Here is an 11,863-nt window from a genome sequence, read left to right on the forward strand (position 1 = left end):
CTGTCTGTCTGCCCCTTCCCATAGTGCTGGAAAGCACCAAACTCTCTGCTTGCTGTTTGGCTCAATTCATGTAGAATACCTCCATTACTTTAATGCTGAACCAAAGTCAGCTAGTCAGCTACATGACTCAAAATATGTTTTGGAAAAGTCTATCACTAGTGGACTTCATTTTATTATTTAATAGTCAAAGAAGGTAAGTTGAGAATCTTGAAGATTTTCAGTGAACACACCCTAACTTTAAAAGTAATGCATGGTGTCCTAATTTCAATGTTAAAGGGGTTTGGGTTAGTTGTCATCATTCATTACACACATATGGCATTTGCAGAGAATTTGGGAGAATTTCTCGGGAACACAGTTACAGTTGCTTGGTGAATAAACAGATTTCTTCAGAATTGTGAAACTGCTGCAACATGTCTTTTATTTAAATCCACCTACAGCACACCACCGCTCTTAGTAATACAATGTGTCACCCTACTGAACCTGTTCTTGTTTTGCAATACTTATTACATAATTAAACTTTTACATTGCCAGGTGTTGAGCTACCAAAACATTAAATAGCCACTTCCTGACTCATACTCTCATGTTCCACCCTTTGGAATTACTTCATTGGAAAAAAACTCAACCTGTGACCACAAGTCCAGAGTTCCCAGGTACAGTATCTGTTGTGGGTAGCAGATGGTGGGAGATACTGTACTGTATACATTTTTTGTCTGTGTGCATGTTGCAACGTGTTATACACAAGATGAGATACAAGCTGTAAAAGTCAATGACTGCCTCCTAAGATGCAATCTACCAAGATGCAATGTATTCTGAGCAAGTGAAAAGAGAGGTCATTACATTTTGATGCAAACAGGGACACATTAAATAACTTACTCAATGGATCAGAGATTGCTGTAAAATGATTTAAAATATTCTGCTCATGTTGTACCCAAGCTAAATATATAACATAAGTCCTCTGAGGATACAGCTCATATATTCATAGTGCAGAAGTCAAATTTAACTACATTTTTTAAAATCTATTTTAAATATATATATAAGTTTTTCTCAAGTGAACTCTATAAACCCCTTTCAGTTGAATAAGAATAAGCAATGTCTTAACTCTGTCTAACACTCCCTCCCACTGCTGACATGCACATGCCATCTGTATTCCTTCATTTTCACTTTATTTCCCCCAAAGACTGTCACATTCTCTGCAAGATCATAGAAATATGAGATATAACCCCTCCAACAGAGGAGCTACATATATATCATGCAAACCGCGCCTGAGGGAGGTTGGGAAGTATGAGCTTTCTTAAAGCTGAGCATCTTCAAGCATCTCATAATATCAGAGTTTGTTTAATTAAGGGTGGAGATCAATGGGTTTTTATTTTCATTTTTAAAAAGGCTGATATAGCAAAAGTTATACCCTTCCTGCAAGATGACTCCCAAATTGACTTAAAGAGGTTGATAATGTTGAGCTTGTTTTTCTCTCTATAAAGGAGGAGTGAATACAATTAAAAGAAAAAAAGATCCTGTTATGTGTGAGGCTGGTGGTTACCAATCTGTGGTAGGTCCTCAGATACCATGATAAAGTGATTATAGAGTTATTTATTTAGTTTAGATTTACAGACCAACAAAAGGCTGAAAAAAAAATCATAATTGTCTGTATATATAAAAATCACAACACCACTAGTTGTCATGTGGGCTCTCAGCAAACAGGGATTCCCCTGCTTGTGAGCTCTTTCCACACCATTTGTGAACTGACACATTACCAGTAACATATAACAGATGCAGTAAGCAGTTGACATAAGTGGCGTCATTTCATATCATGACACACTTCTTTGTGTGATTAACCTAAATGCCAGTTAGAGGGATACGTAGAACCTCTGCAGAAATGAGTGGGACAGAGATGCTATCACAGAGGTCAAGAAGCAATAGAGGAAATGAATATAATCACATTTTAAACTATTAAACTTGTTTTTTTGGCTAAGAGCAGACTCATCACACAAACAAGCAGTGAAACCATTAACACCAATAATGACTGCATTCAGTTGAGGTGTGCCAGTGCCAAGCCTGATCAGTAAAATCTATCGTTAAAATTAGTTATTCACGTACATGTGCTTCTGTATGACATGTCAGAGAAAGCTTTATACTTTCTACAAATTATACTAGCTCTATTTAAAAGTGTTTTGGCTACAATGTTAACAGTATCTCACCTTTGGATGTTCAAATGCAATAAAATAACCTTTTTGGCACAACAAAAGAAGTGCAAATAAATTGTGGGGAAAACAGTATCATTAATTGGCTTTTAAAAGAATAGGATGCATTCAGGCCAATTTCCCAGTGATGGACATAAAAAAGTCTTTGGATCTGAGAGGCCAACAATATATGTGTCACTGTCTAACTTACAAATTATGGAAAAATCTTTTCTCAAGTGTTTTTGTTGCTGAGCAATAACACAAATGTTAATGTGCAAGTTCCAGTGCAGTATATTATGTCTCTTTGCGGTTTGGATGTGACCAGAGACAGTACTTAATCTATTAGAGTTTGCACATCCCCAGAAGAAATAAAGACAGCTACAAAAGCTTAAGAAGTGACAGGAACTTAATAAGAAAAAGTGATTCTTAAAAAATTACTCACACACATAGTAAAAAAAAATATAGGAGAAAAAAAAAAGGAAAAAAAAAAGCCATCCGTTTAGGCATCTGTTATTAATTAAAACAAAGAGCTCAGGCATTCCAGAGCAGCAGCAGCAGCAGCCCCATGGAACGCCCACCCACTCTTATCGCTATCTTCTTTCTTTTTCTCTTTCACTCCCACTGTATTTCTCCCAAAAAACTAAATCTGCCTCTTATTTGGGCAGAGGCTATAAAGAGAAGGATTGTGAGTGGCTGCATAGACAGGCTGGATGGACATGAAGCAAGAAAGGAGGGAAACATGCCAGGTGTATGTCTGTTACTTTGGATACAGGCATATGTTATTTCGAAACTAAGACTTTTGCATTCACCCTGCTTTCACTTTAGCCCCCACCTTTCACTTCACACGCAGACACATATGCACATCCTCACCACAGAAACACTGAGCTAAAGGAATGGATCTGGGAGTCAGAGCATAAATAACAAAGTGAGGAGAGGGGGTGGAGAGGGAGGGATAGGAGTGTGGTGGAGGGTCTTCGAGTAAAGAGTGGGAAAAAGAGCCCAAAAAATGAACAGTCAGAGGAACATGGAAATTCCCTGGTTCCCATGCCAAGAATCCGGCGCAGCAAAAACACACACATACACACACACACACACACACACACAGAGTGTATCTGAGAGCCTGCTGGGAGCTCAGAGAAGAGGAGAAGGTAGAGATAAAAATAATCAGTGCAGCTCAGATTTGGAAGACTGGATTCAGGAGAACCCCCGGACCTTTCCTATCTCTTCACTTCCAGTAAAATAGTAGACTTTCAGTTAAAAACATTTAATTTAAACGGAAACTAACTAAGTACCATGAATTAAAATGGAAAAATAAATACAATATGTGATTTTTTTTTTTTTTTTTTTGCCTAAATGGGAACAATTTGACCTCCACTATACCCACCATAGTTTTGGTGCCAGATTTAGTTTTTCCCTTGCTTTGTATGAATAAATGTTTGCAAGTAACCAAATTAAAATATCAAACCAGAAATAAGCAAAACACAAAAAGTGCATGAAAGGGAAATTATCAAATTGGGGTAAACACTGGTAGACAATGTGATCATGAATAATTCAGAAAGACCTAAGCCAGCCAATCGTATTGTGGCTATGATAATCACCAGTTACCAGCAGCCACAGCGCCGCTTGCTGTGGATGTCAACTGTTTCTCTTTTCCTGCCTGACACTCACAAGGGGCACAGCTGCTATCTATAGTACAACTCTATTTTCAGACCATGCAGACAGGACGCAATGGAACTCTCTCAAACCTTTATTTACCGTCCACTTCTGGGGAAAAAATGGCTAATCTACACTCGAGTCAGACACTTGTCCCAACAATGCCACTTGAGAGCCTGTTTTAGGAAGGGAAAAGGTTTAAGAGATCATGGAAGTGCCTGAAGGCCTGGGACCTACCCAGGATATTCATGCCGAGAATACGACCCTTGATCTGCAGGAAACAGAGCACCAGGCGGGCTGGGTGAGAGTGAGGGTGGAAGAGAGCTGGTTCACTGTTGAGCGGGCCCTGCTAGCAAGGCACAGCAGCTACTTCTGTGCCCTCTTTCACTCTGGAATGAGAGAAAGTCAGCAGGACGAGCTTTGCCTGAAGGGAGGAGTGCCCGCAAGGGGTTTCCTTATTGCTCTCTCTGTCTGCAAAGGGGAGCTTCCAACTATTTGCGACCCGGATGAGCTTGCAGATGCTGTTGAATGTGCTGCTTTCCTGCAGGTTGCATGTTTGGAGCAGTATCTTTGTGATATTATTGACTCAAATAACTGCCTCTTGCTTTACCATGCAGCCTCCATCTTTGGGTTGCAAACACTCTTTCACAGCGCTGCTCTTTTCCTTTGCGATGCTTTCGATGATCTGAAGGAAGCAGCAGAGAGTACAATCCCTGAAACCCTGCTACGATATTCTCAATCACTGTCACCTGCTACTTATATTGCAATAGGTACTCATTCTCCTTCAATGGAACTGTTACACGACTCCTTCAGGGTTGTTTGCTACCTTGATGAAAAACAGGGAGAATGGAAGCATCTGACAAACCTCCCAACTCTCTGTAGCACCTCCATGGCTGGTGTGACTGTGCTTGACAATCGGTTGTACATTGTAGGGGGAGTTTACGGTTATGGTAAGGACACAGTGGACAGCACCTTCTGCTACAACCCAGAGTCAGGGGTTTGGACTCCTCTTCCGGGACCCCAGCAACCGAGATATGATTTCACCTTGCTGGGACACGAGGGCAAACTCTATGCCATTGGTGGCGAGCTCCAAAAACGAACGATTTCCACAGCAGAGAGTTACGACACTGATAAAGGAAAGTGGACATTTATACAACATGCACCAAGACCGGTTGCATCTGCGGCTTGCGCTGTTGCAAGACGTCGGATATTTGTTTGCTTCTGGAGGCCACCGGATACCACAGATATCTATGAATATATACCAGTGAAAGATGAGTGGAAACTGGCAACCACCATGATAAAACCTCAAAGTTATGGCCACTGTATGGTAGCACACAGGGACAATTTATATGTGATGCGCAACGGGCCTAGTGATGACTTCCTGCGTTGTCTAATGGACTCCTACAATATTACCACAGGCCAGTGGACAGCCTTGCCTGGACACTACATAAACAGCAAGGGGGCACTGTTCACTGCAATGGTAAGGGGGGATTCTGTGTTCACAGTGAAACATATGTTAACTCTTGAATACACCGTCACTGGAGATGGATGGAAGCCCTGCAGGCAGATGAAGGGATTTCCAAAGAGTGGCTCACTGTGGACGTGTTTACTCAGGCTTCCCAAGACAGGACCAGTTATACCACGGTTGGGTTCAGAAGGGAAGGAAGAAGAAATGCCTTCACTAACCACATCTGAGGGATTTGCGGCAACTACATCACAATTGTGAAAGGACAACTGAAAAACAATATAATGTTTTTTAGGGTTTTTAAAGTCTGAGAATGAAATAACACTGAGGCTAAGGGTTTCTGAAGATTGCAACACTAACAAAAAAGGTCTTCATTTTAAAACATTCACTTTCACATGCACTCACATGCACACGTGCTGACACTAAGTATTTGTCCTGATTAGCAACAGCTGCTACTGTAGTTTATATTAGGGGAGGCCACTGTGCTTGTGTGAATGTGTGTAAAGTTCAAAGGCACTGACGGGATGTTTTAAACCTCTCATCCTTCAGTTTTTCCTGAAGTCACACTGGGCCAATTCAGGAGCCACTAACCTCCCAGTCAACATAAAACACCACAGCTACTCTCTCATACACTGTTGAAACCCTCACTTTACCAGGTTTGTTGATGAATGATTAAATACCTGTTTCTGTGGGAGAATACATTTCACATAGCCTCTAGCTTGTGACTTTAAGAATTGTGGGAAATGTGTTTTGCTTGTATGGCCACAGACTGCATTTTTTCGGTATATTAAAAACCAATGGAGTGAGAATGGACTGGCAACATGTGATATTAATCCTAATACTCTATTTTGCATACTTGATATGCATAGGGATGGTATTATACTTACTGTAACAAAAGACCAAAATACTGTCAGTTACATTTAATGTTGGAATTTATCTTTAGACTTCTATTACACATAGTTAAACATCATGATTTCCACTGAACTTTCCCATGTACTTTGTTGAGTTCAGCAGTGCTACTGAGGTCAATTGTACTATTACCAGTCCCACCAAGATGGTAGAGGTTCAAAAGACTGAGTATGTTATGCCAAATCATTTGACATGTTAATCCATACTGAGAGAATTATGTTTGTAATCACTTACTGTTCTGGGGGGTGGCAGGTCAGGGAGGCTCTTCTGTGGGACAGGGACATATTTTGCTGCTTTTCCATTGACCAGGGCATCTGTTCTGTCATCTAGGTCATAAAAGTATACAGCAGGATGTCAGTGCACACCAGAAATAGGGGGCTCTTACATTTATATTGTCTGTTATAAAATAAACATATGGAAAATATGGATAAATGAAAGAACTGGTTTTCTATGCATGCAGGTCAAAATTCACTTCATTTCCATTCAACACTATTTCAAGATGTTGGGATCTCTACCACTCACTGTGAGCACAAGACACTTTGTTATTAAATCACAGTGACCAGTATAGGTCAAATCAAAGGGAAGTTTTTGTAGAGTAGCAACAATGCTATTATACAAAACACACAGCACCACATTTTGGGATCAAGAAAATTGGAAAAGACTTTGCCTATGAGATGGAAAAACTGTGTTTTTTTTTAGTGAATTTACCCTTTAATTAACAATGGCTGACGCTTATGCACAACCTTTATTCACAACCTTTCTGACTTGTGACCACTTTAGCCTACAGGAATTCTTTAAGGAAATATATGCTTTGCTTTTAAGATTGATTGATTATCCCATATCTGACTGTTAGTGTTAGCTTAGGATAAGCATAAACACTAGACTCAGGTGGGGGGTGGGGGGGGGGGGTAATTGGCTACTGACTATAGTTTCATTTTTAGTGTACAGCTTACAGAGTGGTATCTCATCTAAGTCTTGACAAGAAACCAACTAAGTGTATTTTCCAAAGGTGGAACTACTTTAATATGAAGCTAGTATATACGTATGACCTGTCATCACTGATGTGTTGAGAGTTGTGACCAGATTATTCCTTCTCAGATTGATTCATTTGAATATTCAAAGGAATCAAATGATCACACATTCACAAAAAAAAAAGACAATATTAGAAATAGCCTTTATAAAATAAACCGCATTAAAGCTAAAAAGAAAAAAGAAAGAAAGACAAAAAGGGTCAATTCTGTCTTTCCATTCTGTTATCCTACAATCCCTCACAATTCTGTTGTAATCTTTTGACTCCCAGGGTGGGAAAATGTACTCTATATCTCTGCCAAGATAAGTGACAACTTGGTGTCCCATTGTTTACCACTTCCTCTATCCTCAAACCTTTCACCTACTTTCTTGTTTCTACTTGAATATTTATATGTAAATTTACATAGAAGTACAAGGACAGAGCTTTGACACAGTGACTTTGACTTAGCTTCTAACATTTTCTCAGTGTCTATTTCTCTATCTAAAAAACAAGCTCATTTACATCATATTAAGCATAAAACAGCAAAAAACAATTAAGCAAAATGTCCAGTTCCAGTACCTGTCAGCATTCCCACTGATTGTGCAACTAATTGCATTGAGGTAACTATAAGTAAGATAACTGTCTTTTTTCTGCTGGTATATTAATATAATGCCTTTCTCTTGCACTTCAGCTGAAAGAGAAAGGGCAGATTTGTCACACTATCAATTATTGAGACACTTCAGTTTTCACATCTTGGCCGCTAAAGTTCTATAGTCTCTGTGAAAGTAAACTTGTGGCTTTGCTAGCGTCGCTGCTAAAAAAAAAAGTGTGATAAGTCTAGTGCTCGCTCAAACCACATTCTTCATCAGGGTCCAAACAAAATAGGTCAGTTTAAGGTGGTGAGGTTCTGCTAAGAAGCAAACAGGAAATGGTGGTTGAGAAGTGGGGAGCTGGGAGGTTGTTGCGTGTGTCTTCTCTTGACTTGACTCATCCCATTGAGTAGGAGGAGCAATAACTTAACAAGTATGCACTGGTGTTTGACCGACATCGACCACCTCAACTCAAAGTACCTTAGAAAGTGGGAGACTTCTTTTTAAAAGGTTTGTTCCAAGTCAGATATCATTTTACAAGAAACATCTCTTACAGATAATGCATTTCAAAACCCAAGCCAGGCTTGTCTGAAATGGAGAGATTACAGTCATCATAACTGGAATACCGCAGTAGGTGACAGCATACCCCTAACAGAACATGTACTTAAATACTTCAAGTATCAAATGCTTACACTGAATGTGAAAAAGCAGTGCATGAAGACTGACAAAGAATGACCCTAATTAAAGATGAAAATCAATGACGTATGATACTAACTAAAAGGTTTATGATAATGCTGAAATATGTTGCAGATTTAATACTGCGTTTACCATCTTAGCTTAACATTTACTAATTAGCACCAAATAATGTAAAGCTGTGTAGCTGAGACTGATGAAATATCATTGGTCTTGCAAATATTTAGTCATAAATCAGAGTATTGGACACATTTTGATGTTTTGGGGACGTTAGATGAAAAGATAAGGGATCACTGAAGTCGTGAGGATTCACTATGGGGAAAAACAAAAATAGCTAAATTGTGGTGGTGCCAGAGGAAAAGTTAAAAGGTTTCATCCTGAGGAAAATGAATTTGTGTATAAGGTTAATAGAAATCTGTCAAACAGTCATTAATATTTTTCAGACTGAAATATATCAACAACTGCATGACATGCATGACATGGTAACGCCAGTGTTTGATAAAGATTTTGCCATTCATGTCATGCAAGGCTAAAAATGTTATGCCTTGCCATAATCCCTTGTCCCAACAGCAAGATAAAAATCCTTTTCTTTACGGAATTAGTTTCAGGAACCTTTCAGGAAAAAAATGCACACCAAGTATCAGTATCAAACTTTGGAGAGGAACCTTTTGAAACACACACCTTTTTTGGCTTTGTCTTTTCCAGTAACAATGACTTTGTTCATGTAGATGTATTCCTCATCAGCACCTGCATAGAAACAGCAAAAGGTTGACAGGAGAACAGTTCAGCACAGACTTCATGAAGGTTCTTTAGTAAACATTAAACTAGACATAGAAGTAGAAGAACTAGAAGTAGCTGTTCAAATAGCCCCAAAACACTAGACACATAAGTCAGGTTATGTGTTACATTATCCATACAAATGCTGTTGTACACGATACACTTAAGATGAATAAAAATAGGATGGGGGGAAACTTGATAAAGGATGAAACTGTCCAAAGTTGTTCGAAATGTTGCACTTCTTCTGTCCATGCAGTTAATCCACTGCACAGTAATGATATTAGCTTTAATCAAACTGAAAATAAACATGTGATTGCTGCTTGTAAAGGAGAGAAGAGAAATGCTGTTTCAATAAAACCTTTGATGAGGTGAGAACCAGGAAGCTTCTGAATTTCATTGTGAAAACGTGTCCACATTGACTTTATTGTACATTTAGTGACAAAGTTGTGGTCGTTTTTTCTGCTTAGTTGTGAAATTAAATTTCATTTTAATGATGTACAAGACTGGAGATACACTTTACCTGTATGTTATAAGAGTAAATTTTGATGTTAACTGAATAGCTGGTTGACTGTAACCGGAGCAGTTCACAAAATCTCATTTCTTGAAGTTGTCTCGTTCTGTTGCAAATTCACAATGTGATTTATCTGTGTACAATCGTGTGAGGAGTTTCCTAAAGCATACTTTTCCTTTCACTTGTAGCACAGATTGGAAAGTAGCAAACAAACTTTCATCATGTTTGTGAAAAGTCTAGGATTAAAGGGGGACTTCACCCAAACAAGCGGCCCATTGTGCAAACAGATGAGCCCATTATTGACACCCACTCCTACTGCAGCAGGCATTCATTTTTTCCTGCACAGATAGAGCACTGTGTCACTGCTATCTTTGAAGTTCGTACAGCTAAATATACAATGTAGCTCCTGAACTTTGTGCATCTGCTTAGACCGGTCTGCACTTCAGACACATTTACAATATGACTGGGGATTATGTGTAAATAGTACTTATACTTCATCTCAGCATGAATAATTAGGTGTGGACGTTGTACAGATTTGTTACAAGAAACAAAAGCAACCATTACATCCACTTTTGAAACTTTTATAAAATCAGACACTACTTCTATTACCTCTATTTCTCAATCTGAAGAAATTGGGTCAGGAAATTAAGTAAATAATGTTATTATTTTCATAGTTAAGTTTTCCCATGACGACAATAACGGCACAATAATAGAGAAATGACATGTTTCACATGGTGAGAGGATCTGAATCTTATTAGACAAATGATCAGGACAGCTATTAGAGGCAATGTGAACAATCAGGTCATTTAGGCATCACGAGGAGATGATGAAACCTCATGTCATACGTCAGTATGGAAGACAGCTCAGTGAGAAAATGCATGTGTTTGGTTTAATGTTGCTCCTAACATGGTGGAGTAATTACAAGCTGGCGAACACATTGCCATAACTTTGCCACATAAACAGTTTGAATGAATGTCTTTTGTCACAGAATAAATGCTGCGGTTTTGGCACAGAAGACTCCAGCTGGTTACTGTAACCTGCCATGGGAATTTGTTGCAGAGCTGTAGCAAAGTTTTAAGGAGTGTTGTTTCATTGAATAGAATATTTTAGCTGACTAAGATTATACCCTTAGAGGAAATCAAACAAAACTCTAACCTTGGGTGATACTCTGGAGAAGGTTTCTCCTTTGAAATAGATTTTGCGAAGTGAAACCAAACAGCAGCAGAAGGAAACGATGTTTTGCCTATACAGTGAAAACAGATTTTCGGGGGAACGGACTTGAAATGCTATTTATAAACTGCTGCTCAAAGGAAGTGAGTGTCCCCAGAGGATAAATGCAGCTTCGGAAAAATGATACAGCTTGGAGCCAGGAGAGGAAGTATGGAGAGACGAGTCCAGGACCTGAACATGGAAAAGCTTGACTGCTTGTGTGTGTTGGTTTATAGTTGTGTGTGTGTCAGTGTGTAAGAGACAGAGAAAGACACAGAGGGAATTGAAAAAACTCATGGGCTTTTCAATCCAAAAATGACAGTGAATTTAACAGAAATTGGTATTACTAGGATTAGCATGAATGAAAGATTTTGGGCCGGTATGAGTTCTGGACACAGTTTAATGTTTTCATAACTCCTCAACTTTTAACTACTTTACATGAAGCTCAGGTTTCTGAAGGAGCAGCAGAGTTTCAGTCATTATTTTCAATTAATCACACACCTAGGAGCTGAGGCTGGTATGTAATGCAACTTCCAGCCACCATAAATCACCTCAGCCCACCAACAGTTCACCATTTTCATGTTAAGTGTCAGAGCCAGTGAGCAAGAAAAATAAACTTGTCTTTAAGCTGTTTGACAGAATACTTTAACAGGTCATGCATCAATTAATGATGTAGCGAGAGGCAGTTTGTTTGCTTTTAGATTGCTTATAAGTGTAAAACTAATAACCGCAAACATTCACCCAATAAAAATGCCATTTGATAATTTTGCAAGAAAATCTTATATTACATTTCCTAAAGCTATGGTATTAGGAGATGTAGGCAAAATTGTTTAATTCTGTCACCACGACGTGGTTTTCAGAAACCAAAAT

At 38.9% G+C, this 11,863-nt stretch overlaps 2 protein-coding genes across 3 annotated transcripts in view; one reads left to right on the forward strand and one right to left on the reverse strand.

The window, feature by feature from the left end:
- The window catches only part of afap1l2 (actin filament associated protein 1-like 2), a 40,162-nt gene that overhangs the window by 10,964 nt on the left and 17,335 nt on the right, over positions 1 to 11,863 (reverse strand). For both annotated transcript variants that reach the window (XM_053340727.1, XM_053340728.1), the window contains exons 3-4: positions 9,178 to 9,243; positions 6,439 to 6,530 (exon numbers count right to left, since the gene is read on the reverse strand). In XM_053340727.1, coding sequence (XP_053196702.1) covers positions 6,439 to 6,530; positions 9,178 to 9,243 — 158 coding nt within the window. The remainder of the gene's footprint in view (positions 1 to 6,438; positions 6,531 to 9,177; positions 9,244 to 11,863) is intronic.
- On the forward strand, positions 3,782 to 6,121 carry LOC128380868 (kelch repeat and BTB domain-containing protein 13). Its single transcript, XM_053340740.1, has one exon. The coding sequence runs from the start codon at positions 4,039 to 4,041 to the stop codon at positions 5,554 to 5,556; it is 1,518 nt and encodes a 505-aa protein (XP_053196715.1). The 5' UTR covers positions 3,782 to 4,038; the 3' UTR covers positions 5,557 to 6,121.

Source organism: Scomber japonicus, chromosome 20 (genome assembly GCF_027409825.1).
Source record: "Scomber japonicus isolate fScoJap1 chromosome 20, fScoJap1.pri, whole genome shotgun sequence".
NCBI classification, from domain to species: Eukaryota; Metazoa; Chordata; class Actinopteri; order Scombriformes; family Scombridae; genus Scomber; species Scomber japonicus.